At 32.8% G+C, this 11,734-nt stretch overlaps 1 protein-coding gene across 3 annotated transcripts; it reads left to right on the forward strand.

The window, feature by feature from the left end:
- Positions 1–2,022: 2,022 nt before the first annotated feature.
- On the forward strand, positions 2,023–10,860 carry LOC120135457 (protein WVD2-like 4). Of its 3 annotated transcripts, XM_039151728.1 has the most exons (10): positions 2,023–2,026; positions 7,012–7,013; positions 7,417–7,668; positions 7,764–8,147; positions 8,243–8,295; positions 8,559–8,630; positions 8,731–8,812; positions 8,890–8,961; positions 9,105–9,212; positions 10,258–10,860. In XM_039151728.1, the coding sequence occupies exons 3-10, from the start codon at positions 7,444–7,446 to the stop codon at positions 10,711–10,713; spliced, it is 1,452 nt and encodes a 483-aa protein (XP_039007659.1). In that variant the 5' UTR covers positions 2,023–2,026; positions 7,012–7,013; positions 7,417–7,443; the 3' UTR covers positions 10,714–10,860. The 3 variants fall into 3 exon arrangements, with proteins under 3 accessions (XP_039007659.1, XP_039007656.1, XP_039007658.1); XM_039151725.1 differs by lacking the exon at positions 2,023–2,026 and having other exon boundaries at positions 6,916–7,024; XM_039151727.1 differs by lacking the exon at positions 2,023–2,026 and having other exon boundaries at positions 6,917–7,024; positions 7,420–7,668.
- The last annotated feature ends 874 nt before the right edge of the window (positions 10,861–11,734 follow it).

An 11,734-nucleotide genomic window follows, 5' to 3' on the forward strand; every position in this document is an offset into this window, starting at 1 on the left:
AATATATCGTTTGATCTGATTATCGAACAACTCTTAGATGAATAGATCCTAGAACTAATGCTTGTCGATTAGTCAATTCATTGTTCTTCCAGGATATTTACTCTTTAATACCATAAATTCTTGTCCATAGGTCATCTTCAGAATCATTGTTGAATAGATCTGCCAATGTCTTTATTTCATTTCCATGCTTCCACAATATCATGAAATGTTGACATGCTTGATTTGTAGTTCATGACCCAGAAGTACAATACATCATGTAAGTTCATTAGCATTCCCAGAGTCATCCAAATCAATTATTTAATCCTCAGTCCTTGAGATTACTTAGTTCATTTAGCATTCAAGTCCATTCTAGTTATTTCGGGATTTTCCAGAGTAATATAGACGTTTTTGAATTCCAGATACATATTATACTTTTGTTCAATTCAATTTGATATTCGTGGTTTCTTTCTCTAACGAATATTCACTTCTTAGTACCAGATGTGATCCAGAGTTGAGCTGAGTACTTTCAAAATTATCATCGAACCACACTTGAGAAGACGAACACGCATTCAAGTAACATCTATGTCGTTCAGGAATTGGCATATCCTTAAGATTGATCAACTCACTTAAGTTGTGTTCCATAACTTCTAACGGTAGTCCAACACCTATGCTTATTTGGATTCCTTAATTAATCCAAGATAATTACTTAGTATAGGCCATAAGGTTATTTTGGTAATTTTGGTGTTCAGTTATATTCCATTCATTTCAGATCTCGAGGATATCCAATCATTCCTGAGCTTGGTGATATTCTTGGGTCATTTCCATTACAGGGGTATTCTAGTCATTCTACAAACCCAATGCATTTCAATCATTTCCTTTCATCTTTTCTTATTATTTAATTCCAATTTATCATCTATTTCAGTCCCTTCGAACAATTCTGATAAAAGAGCACCCCGATAAATTGTTCTTCAGGTATTAACTCGTAACTCGAATATTTTCGGGTCAAGTGCCTTCTCAGATTTTTACCAACGGAATATCAAGAATTTTCTGCACTAAGTCAGGATCTTAACAATAAAATTCTTACTTAATCGAGTTAAGTACAAATCCTCAAAGTACTTTCTCATTCATGGTCAACTCAGACTATTTTACCTCTCAAGGGCATTTTCGTACTTTTTAAGTAGATAATTTCGATAGTAACTCTTAACGAATATACTTATAATTTAGAGATCTTATGGCTAATTGCTTTCTAGAACATTCTCTGATCTTGAAATGATTCCTTAACAGACTTCTAGTATCTTGCATAAACCCTGTTGGGGTTAAAAACCGGTTATCCGAATTTTCCAATTAAAACTATCATTTCTTATGCACATCTGTAGTTTTATCGGACCAATAAGTCTTTTCAGAGTTATTAATCAACTTGCAGGGACAATTCTTGTCATTTTACAACATAAGGGTATTTTTCGTAATTTTACCCTACCGGAGTATTCTCACAATTTCTCATCTAAGTACCTTTAACATTTAACCTTTGATGATATAAAATATAAGTTACAAATCCATGGATGATTTCTTTATCACTAATCACAAACTTCTAATTTAATTCTAACAATTCCTCAATATCTTATATTAGTCATTCGATCCGTATTCAGTTACAGAATTTCTACCACATTCATATCGAGTGTATAAATTATTCAACTCCACAAAAGTGACCAATATTATCTTATTCATACATTTACCAATATCAACATGTTCCATAAAGCATAAAGAGGTAGTAAAGTATTACTTCGATTTTCGTGCAATACTGATCGATCATTAAATTCCATTTGAACGCCCTCGATCTTGAAATCATCTTCCAATAATTCATCAGATGCATATCAATAGAAATTACATAAAAACGGAGCTTAATTCCGAAAAACAAATCGAATCGGATGATAAATAAGTCAAAAATAGCTTATCGAGTTCGAGTTTGGCGAAACGGACCCCAAAAACGGATTTGGGACATCAAAAACATAAAATATGACTTTTCAAAAATTTTGAATTTTCAGTCAAAGTCAACGGGTTTGACTGGCAATTTCGAGGCCTTCGGGTCTGAATTTCGAAAAACGGAATGCGAAATCGGATTTGGAACGTCAAAAAACGTCAGGATAGGTATACTCGGTCAAAGTCAAAGGTCGTTTAATGCCCGGTCAACACCGGTCAAAGTTCTGGTCAACGTCGGTCAACGGTCAACATTTGACCATTTTACACAAATATCACCCTAACAGAAATTAATTACAAAATTAACACCCAATCGATGCCCACTCTCAGGGGTGGAGCGTCTGGCGCGTGAACAGTGCTACGGTGTCGAAAAATTCCTAAAAATTATTTTAAGCGATTTTGAGGCACTTACAAAGCTCGTTCACAATTATGAACGGTGAGCTCAATTCCAAAATGTCACAAACTTTGACGGTCTCACCCCTCCACGCGCCGACGACGATGGAGAAACGGAGAACACTGGTGGACTCGGAACGATGCAAGGAACACGATGGTACGGGAGGTGTCGTAAACGGATTATCGGATCGTCGTGAATCGACGAAAAACCAACTGAAATCGAGTTATTACTGACGATACTTCCGACTGAAATTAACGACAAACGAAGACGATTCACGATGAAAGGTTTGAGGGGTTTTGTTCCTTGGTCGACAACGAACACAATAGTGGTTTCGGTTCGTCGATCGGAGGTCGGACGGCGAGTAGATCGGAGTTGAAAGGAGGGTTGTTGGAGAAGAGAAAACTGAAAAATAAGCAGAACCTGCGCACGGGGAAGGGGTTTATATTTTCTCATAAAGAAAAATGGGTAAACCATGAGTTTAGTCACTGAACTTCCTACACTTCTTAAAATGATATGCCAACTTTGAAATTTTATAATTTAATCCTCTGTTTCTTCCAAAATACCAAATTAAATTCACCACTTTATAATTCTTAAAATGTAGCCCCTAAATTAGGGTGTTACACCCCATCCCAAAAAAAATAAACAAACATTTTTGAAATCAATGCAACACCTAAAACTTGTAAGATATATTAGATTGTTTCAAATTGGTCTCTATTTATAATATGAAAGTTTCAAATGTTAATATTCATCTAACACCTAACGTATATGTATAATCTTAACTATTTTTAATCTCAAGAAATCAATGTATATTAAATGAGAAAAGATCTAAACTTCAATTTTAGTTCATTTGAGATGTAACAGTGGTAACATGTAGTCTCACAATCTTATCATATATAATTTTTTTATTAAAATATATATTAAGGGTATATAGGTAAATGATTATAAATATATATTTAAAATTTTATAAAATATCAGGGATCCATACAGATATTTTCCGGGGATCCCCACGGTTATTTACATGGGTATGGTTCGGTTATCCCCATGGTTCAAATATATCAATCCCCGTCCCCATCCCCATTTGAGCTTCGAGGATAAAACTTCGCATATCCCCATTCCCGTGGATGAAGATTTCGGTTATTCCTCATCCCCGTCAGTTCGGATCCCCATGGTTTTTGGTTTTTCCCCACCCAATTGCCACCCCTAGTTCAAAGGTTCGTCGATTTTAAGCCATCATCATCATTTTTTGTCGATTCCGGCCAATTCTGACGTCCACAAGTCACACCGCCGCCACCATTCGAACCACCGTGCAATTTCGATCAAAACTCAACCATTCTGTGACGACGATGATGGCCAGAGATGGCCGACGATTGTTTGGGTTAGGAAGTTGAAATTGAAAATTATGGATTTGGATTTTGGAGTTTTAGATTTAGGAATTTTGGGTGACTATAAGGACGTCGATTGATCAATGGATGGGTGGCGATGGGTGGGTGACCGTTCGACGATGACGATGGTGGCCGGAGATGATCGACATCAGTTATAATGGAGGTTGAAATGAGAGATTTTAGTTTTTTAGGGTTTTGTTTTAGAATTTTAATAAAAAAAATTAGGTTTTTTTTAAATAAATTAAACTTTTTTATTTTTAATTAAAAATATATTTTTATCATTATAAAAATAAAAAATAAACGGTAGACACCTAATAATATAATCGAAAAAACTTTAAACACATATTTTTAGTAAAAAAAATTTAAACATTAAAACGAATTTCGAGACAAAAAAAACCTTAAAAGTTTGGGGGAGCCCCTGCCTCTAGCTGTCCCTTAATTACACTCCTACTCAATTAATAATTTAAAATAATCAAATATAATGATTTTATTTTAAAATAATAAATAATTTAATTTCTTAATGTAATCAAAACAAGACATAATATTTTTATAAAATACATGTAAGATTAAATAATTTGATTATACAACTTGAAGAAAGGGAGTGGGGATGTCGGAGCTTGTTATGATCAAAACTGACCAAAACTGAAGATTGGACTACACATTAATTGATTGTACCATACCACATTGCCGTTCAACATGTTACATTGTTTCTTCAACCTTCCCCACCCCTTTCTCACCCTGTATCCTTCACTCTTGTCTTGTCATTTTCTTATTCAATGCTTCCAATTCTATTGTCAAACCCTTCATTTATGAATTTCCTTTTCACCGCCATTATTAGATACTCATACCATTACTATCACAAGTTCGGTATACAAAGTAAAATTATAATATATTTAATAATTTGTATCATATATTGATTTAGTCTTAATTTGATGAACATCATTGTTATACATGATGACGTAAATTCAAATATTTAAATTTATGATTGATTTTTTAAAAATATTAAAGTATTATATAAAATAGGTACATGTTTACATGATAAACATATAAAAAACATGAAATGCATAATAATTTACTAGATTTGCTTCGAATGCTAAAAAGAAACAAAAGGATACTGTTTATTGAAAGTTTGATAAACATTTATCTATTACGAGCTATGTAGTCAAAATTGGATATCTCAATTGTTAGAAAACCATAGAGATAATGTGAGATAATAATTATGAATAAAGAATACATAAATTTATATGGAAATTTTAAAATAGAAAAGATACGGAGATAATAATCATGAATAAAGAATACATAAATTTATATGTAAATTTTAAAATAGAAAAGATACGGTAGAAAAGTTCATTATATAAAAAATAAGTATATATTTATTTTAATTTATTAAATTAAAATAAATATATTAAATTAAAATAAAATTAGTCCTCCAATCAAATGATGACACTTGGCACGACATGCGACATCATTTGATTGGAAGATTAAATTTATTAAAAATATAATTAAATTGAGAGAATATATTAATAATATAAATTAAATTTGTGATTGTACCAAAATATTTAACAATGATTAACTCATGGTAAACATATATTAATTAAATAAAAACGAAAATAACCATATATTATTTTTTAAAATAAATAAAAAAATGGACAAAATATAAATATAGATGATAATCATTAATTAGCCCAATACATATTTATGATTGTACAAACATTAGAAAAACTTGTAAAATTAAACTTGTACTATATTACAAAGCTTCGTCCCCTCAACTCTATTGTAATCATTGTAGTCTTTTACTCACATTCGTCTTTATATTATCCATCTTTCTCTTAAAGAATTATTCTTCAAATATATCATTTTGTGAGTGTTTAAAATTAATCAATAATATTTAGATAACAATTTAATAATAATTATGTTTAATGTTTTAGATATAGACAAATTAATCTCTGAAGAAATTGTTTGATTTTGGACATATCAAAGTACCTTTGCGTTAAAATTGAATTTTGTTACGAGATTTATCTTCACAATTTTTTTCCTTTCAGTTTCAAGGTCTCGCCTTGATTAATCTAGATCGACCCAAGTCGCACATCTGATTTTGTTGGGTGAGTCTCCCAATAAAGATTTTCTGCATACACAAGTACTCAAACATAAGACCTTACTTAAATGATATCAAACTGCTTAAACTAACCCATTAGTACAATTATTTTTTTAAAGACATCTTCACTATTTTTCAAATATTAATAAAATAAAATAAAATAAAAATCTTCATACTACCTGTTTAGTGGTTTTAAATATAGATCTTTTGAGATTATATGGTCCGAATGCTTTAATAATTAATAGCATAAACTATTAAACTATAAACATATTAATACAATTTTTATTTATTTATTTTAGAGTTATAATATTCACTGATATCAGCACTCAACAAAACTAATTGGATTGAATAATTAATTCAACTCAAACTATCTTGAAAATCTATGAATACTTTATTTGAAATCCGTATTTTTTTTTAAAAAAATTAACCTCAAACTTAAATTGAACTAAATCAAATAACAATAGTATTTTTTATTGTAACCATATGTGAATTCTATTTGAAATGTATAATTTAAAATTTATACAATGTATTTAGTCGATTATAATTTTAAAGTTTATTTGTATGAATAAATATATTAATGATTATTATATACCGAAGTAAACAGCAAAAATATATTAATTATTATAATGGCATAACTAAAATCAATAATAAAAATGTTATTAGAACAAGAAAAAAAAATGACCATTCAGAACTGTTATCCCGAATTTAGGCCATAAATGACCCAATATTTACCACTTGTGAAACCGATAGTTTATTTTATGGAATTTATTAATGCTGAAAATCCTCTTTGATTTCATTCCCTCCATTATGATTCATTGAAGATAAAATCTTGAATTCTGTGGAAACCAAATAGCCGCAGATTGATGGCAATACAGTCATTTGGCTTTCCATTTCATCGATCTTCCCTTCCACTTCATTGAAAAACTCGTCCTTTAAACTCAAAATGTACGCACAAAACACAGTCTGTCTCTAAACTCTAAACATTACGAAAAGCCACACCCTTTCGTATGAAGCAGATTGTCTTTAGGCCTCTCAATTGAAAACCCAGTTTGGATGTATAGCTTTTAGTTTCTGATTTTTGTCACGTCTTTTTTCCCTTCTGTTTTGTTGTTTACTTGTTCTCCAATTCAGTGTTTCCATCATTTGTTTATTCAAGCTCTGCGTGTGGGCTCTTTTTGGGTCTGAAGAAGTGTAAAAATGGTAATTTAATTTATAACGATTGATAAAATTCTTTAGGTTTTTCTTCTTATTTGTGTTTATGCGAATTCCGTCTGGTTCTGTTCATAAAGGTTAGTTTTAATGTCAGTGTTTTCTTCTTTTTGGCCATAGAATTTAATTGTATGATTTTAGTTGAATCTTTGTTCAACTGGTTTTTCTTCTATGAGATGGTTCTCATTTCGAGTTTTGATTATATTTTACTAGATTTTGCAGTTATTGATTACAAAAACAGTCATTAGAGCTAGATCTTGCTTGAATTCTCTAGTCTCATAATTTAATTTAGCAATGCAGTTCATTTTGAATTTTTGGAAAACCCTTCGTTTTTCCTTTTGAGTTTCTAAGTTGATGCTGATGATGATCACTCGTAATTTTAGCAGGAAATTTCCTCCCTTAGCTGTAGAATGGAGTCTGAAAACGGGGTAACGATGGAGGAAGAGATAATCGTCATTGAAAAAGCAGAAGTTGAAGAATCTGCTGCAGAAGAAAAGAAAGAGGAACCCAATGCTGACATTAATGGTGACGGGACCTCAAATCTGGAGGAAGATTCAAAGCAGCAAGGAAAAAAATCTCAAGGCAAGACAAACAAAATTCCTGCAAATGTCTCCAAGATCTCAAAAACCTTAAAGGTACCATTTTTCATTCGTTCAAGCTGTTCTATTGGTGTTGATCACTCCTATAATTTCTTATAGCTTAGAGTATTTGTCTATACACATATGTGTAGGAGCATAGTAATGTGAATGGTGGTAATGCAAAGAACATTAAGGTGACAAAGGATAAACCTCATCTGAGAAGTGCAGTTCCGGTTGCTCGTAATCCAAGGGCTGTGCTATTCCAAAGTCTTTCATTTCCTGCTAGAAGAGTCCATGGGGATGCTCTTGTGAAGAGCATTGATGGATATAAGGAGAAAGCTGACCCCAAATATGTCCAGGAAAAAAACTCTAAAGCCCATGTCTCTTCTTCCAATGGATCAATTCTTTTTTTGTCTCGTTTGAGTCATCCAAACAGGCGCGGATCCCTTCATGTCGACTCGAAGAATGTGAATGGTGGTGGAACTACTTCTAGAAGGGCTACTTTAGCATCTTTGCCTGGCAATGAGCAAGCTGTGGTATGAATGTGGGATATCATCAATTTCTATTTTCATTTCTACTTTTTCGCTTTCTAAATGGCACTTTCTATTTTATCTTTGTGTTTACTTATCAGCCTGCAAAATCTGGTCCTGGTAATGCGACTGCTAAGCCCTCTTCATTGTCTGAGTAAGTCTTAGTCGCCGTATCATCACTTAGATGCACACTGTTTAACCTCTTCTACTTTGGTTGTTTTGTATATTTACTTTAATGCATTTATATTCAGGGTAAATTTGGTTAAAACTTGGATACAGAATAGATCCGTTTGTTCCTTTGAACATCCCAACTCCACTGCAATTAATAAAAAAATGAGCACGGGGTTGGCAAAACAGAGAGGGAAACAATTATATACTTATTTAATTATGCTGTGAACAAATCTTGTATGATTGCAGATCAGCGGATTCAAAGCCAATAACAGCTGCAGCGCTGAGCAAAGAGGATGAGGATGCTCATTCCATTACTTCGTACTGTCATTATTTTTTACTACCATTTGCCATGCTAGCCATTTTATTAGTTCCTATTCTTTTATTGATATGTCTGACTTTTTACCGTGATTATTAGCAGTGCCACTTCTCGTAGCACTAGGAGGAGTAGTGGGCCAGGATTCACCTTTAGATTGGAGGAACGTGCCGAAAAGCGGAAGGAGGTTGGAAATATGGACCAATCTGTTATTTTCCGGTCACATTAAATTTAGAAATGATTATTCATGAACTTCTCCTGCAGTTTCTTTCGATGCTAGAAGAGAAGATCCACGCGAAGGAAGTTGAAAAGAATAACCTGCAGACAAAATCAAGGGTCTCGACGATAACTTTATAGCTATTACTTGAATGATCATATTTTTCTATTCTATCAACTAGTTATGGTCTCCAAGTTTTCTGCTTCAATTCATTCTATCTCTGCGCGATTTCATTAATTTCTAGGTTTGTTGCATCCTGCAGGAGAACCAGGAGGCAGAAATCAAGCAATTAAGGAAGAGTTTGACGTTTAAAGCTTCACCAATGCCAAGTTTCTACAAAGAACCTCCTCCAAAAGTTGAACTAAAGAAGGTAATTTGATGATTTCTGCTTTTCTTTATTACTATTTCATGCCGGCATGTATTCTTATACTGCACATGAAAAGGCTTGAAATAAAAAAAATTCTTAAACTTAACTCGTTGAAGCTCAAGCTCAAGCTCAAACTCAAACCTGAACCTTAAGCACATGAAAACCTTATACTGCATTTTTTAAAAAAAATCAACACATAAATGTTAATATTATCAATAATTTAAATTTTTTAAAAACAAAATTTTAATATATTATTATTTTCGAGTTGTTGGTGAGCTTTTTGAGTTGAGTATCAAGTAGCTTGTTTCGGCTCATTAAGAACTGAAGTTGAGTTCGAACTCGAGTCTAGTCCATTCGAGTCGTGTATTTATCGAGCTTTGATTGAGTCGAACTCGAGTATCTCTTGATCTATCTCATCTCATTTACAACCCTAACCACTATACCATGAATGATTAGGAACTACAACTTTGTCAATTATCGTTTATTGGTTTTCTTTTGATGATTGCAAAAACGACTGGTGTGTACATTGAAACTGCTGTAGGTGATACTTGGATCTTGCAGGCTGTTTACTGGGATTTTAAGAGTTCTATGTTTGATTCAAGTTAATGATCTGGGATTATTAGGTGGAGTTTTGCTTGAACAAGAGAACTTTTAGTCAGATTAAGGTTTTATGCTTCTACTTATCCTTGACACATTGGTAAAATGATGCATTATCCCAGTAAACTCGAGTGCTTTATCTGTTGATCGAACAATTCATCACAAATGTAATAAGGAAATATATCAACTTAGTTTTCCTTACTGAGGATTTCGAATGAGATTCGCCACTGAATAATCATTCCGTGTTGGTAGAAATCTAGAGCATTTCCATGCAGTGCCATTGGCAGATAACGATGGATAATGGGCAAATGCACACATTGGTAGACTTGTAGATATGGGTCAACTTTATTTAATTTACAGCATTAATATTATATATTTCTCTCTTAATTTATTTTTCCATCTTAAAATCATATGTACTCCAATTATCTGATATCTACTGTAATTGTCACAGATACCGACTACACGTGCAATATCCCCAAAGCTTGGAAGGCACAAGGGCAGCGCTGCTGCAACCAACTCTTCCGAAGGTGATGGTTCTGGTGTTAGCTTATCCTTGAATCAAGAGCGCAACAATTCAACCAAAAAAACTCAAACCAATGGTGGTGAAGATAATGTTGCTTCCAAGAAGATTGTAAAGAAGCCCCAACCTAAGCTTCAATCTAAGGAGACTGCCAAAGCCGAAGAAAAGCCTGGAAAGACTAAACCGAAAACGAAGAAAGCGGAGAATCCTGTGCAGGATGCTTGTGTCCGGAAGCCTGAAGTAAACCAGAATGATCCCATCAACCTTCCCCAATCCGAGGATGCTGTAACTACATCAGAAGAAATAAACCCTGCTCAGAATGGTGGGCAAATTCCAAGTTTGGCTAACTCCGATATAATGCCCTGTCAGGTCACAGTCGGAGGTTGAAGATCGGGATTCTCAGGCCTTGTGTTAATAGCTTCATTTTTTTTTTTTGCTTATTGATCTCAAGTTTCATTCTGTTGTGAATAGTATTTGTAAGTTGATGATGACATTTTTTGGAGGGTTCTTATATAAGTTATATATATGCATCAACAGGTTATTGCAATCATATTTCCTTCATTAAATTCTATCCCAAGTGCTTGCTTGGATTCTATTGCTCTCGATTTGTTTGGCCACATGAACATTGCTCTATCTTTGTTGGTAACCAATATATTCTAGGAAATTCAGGATGTTCATATATCTTCGAGCGAGGATGATTCTTTTTAGTCTAATGATTAAATTATAAAATCTTAAAGTGAATATGAATTTTAACTATTTAATTAATAAAATTTATGTTTTATTATTTTGAATTCTTCGTGTCAAATAAAGGAATTCGGACATCGGATTCATTGTCAATTTGATCAAGAATGATCTTTTAGCTTACCATGATAAGGTTGAAAATCTTCAATCCTTGAAATAAATGTAGAACGAACTCAATTTCGTCCGGAAGACTTACATTCTTCTGAACATTGAAGACGAGCATTCATAGCTCTCAAAGCTATAAAACGAAGGGTTTTCAATTCACTTACGAAAATAACATACCATAAATTCACAAAGGAAAAAGTCAAAAATTACCATGAAGGGATTTACGACTGAGATCATGAACCATAAGGTCCATAACATTACCTTCTTCGAAACTCAGAGCAATATGCCTCATAGGTTTCGAAATCTGTAACGGAGGTTTTGAAAACACTTGCTTTGTTTTGCACAAATATACTTTCTTACATCTTAAGCAATACTGAATGGTTACCTTAATCATCAAGTAACTTCTAGATATGGATTTTAGCGCCAATTTACACTTAACATGCTTTAGATACCCAACAAACAAGACATAGACAATAATTTATAATATCATTTAAGCACATATCTATCCAAGTTAAGCCTTAACAACATTTAAAGATTCATATTTGAAGATCACCAATAAGCA

The sequence above is a fragment of the Hibiscus syriacus genome, unplaced genomic scaffold, assembly GCF_006381635.1.
Source record: "Hibiscus syriacus cultivar Baekdansim isolate YM2019G1 unplaced genomic scaffold, ASM638163v2 tig00110610_pilon, whole genome shotgun sequence".
Classification (NCBI taxonomy): Eukaryota; Viridiplantae; Streptophyta; class Magnoliopsida; order Malvales; family Malvaceae; genus Hibiscus; species Hibiscus syriacus.

Excerpts from the sequence above, each read along its gene's own strand:
- LOC120135457 (XM_039151725.1), top strand. Across the intron at positions 8,813-8,889 it reads GTGCCGAAAAGCGGAAGGAG|TTTCTTTCGATGCTAGAAGA; the intron begins GTTGGAAATATG and ends CTTCTCCTGCAG. Across the intron at positions 9,213-10,257 it reads CAAAAGTTGAACTAAAGAAG|ATACCGACTACACGTGCAAT; the intron begins GTAATTTGATGA and ends TAATTGTCACAG.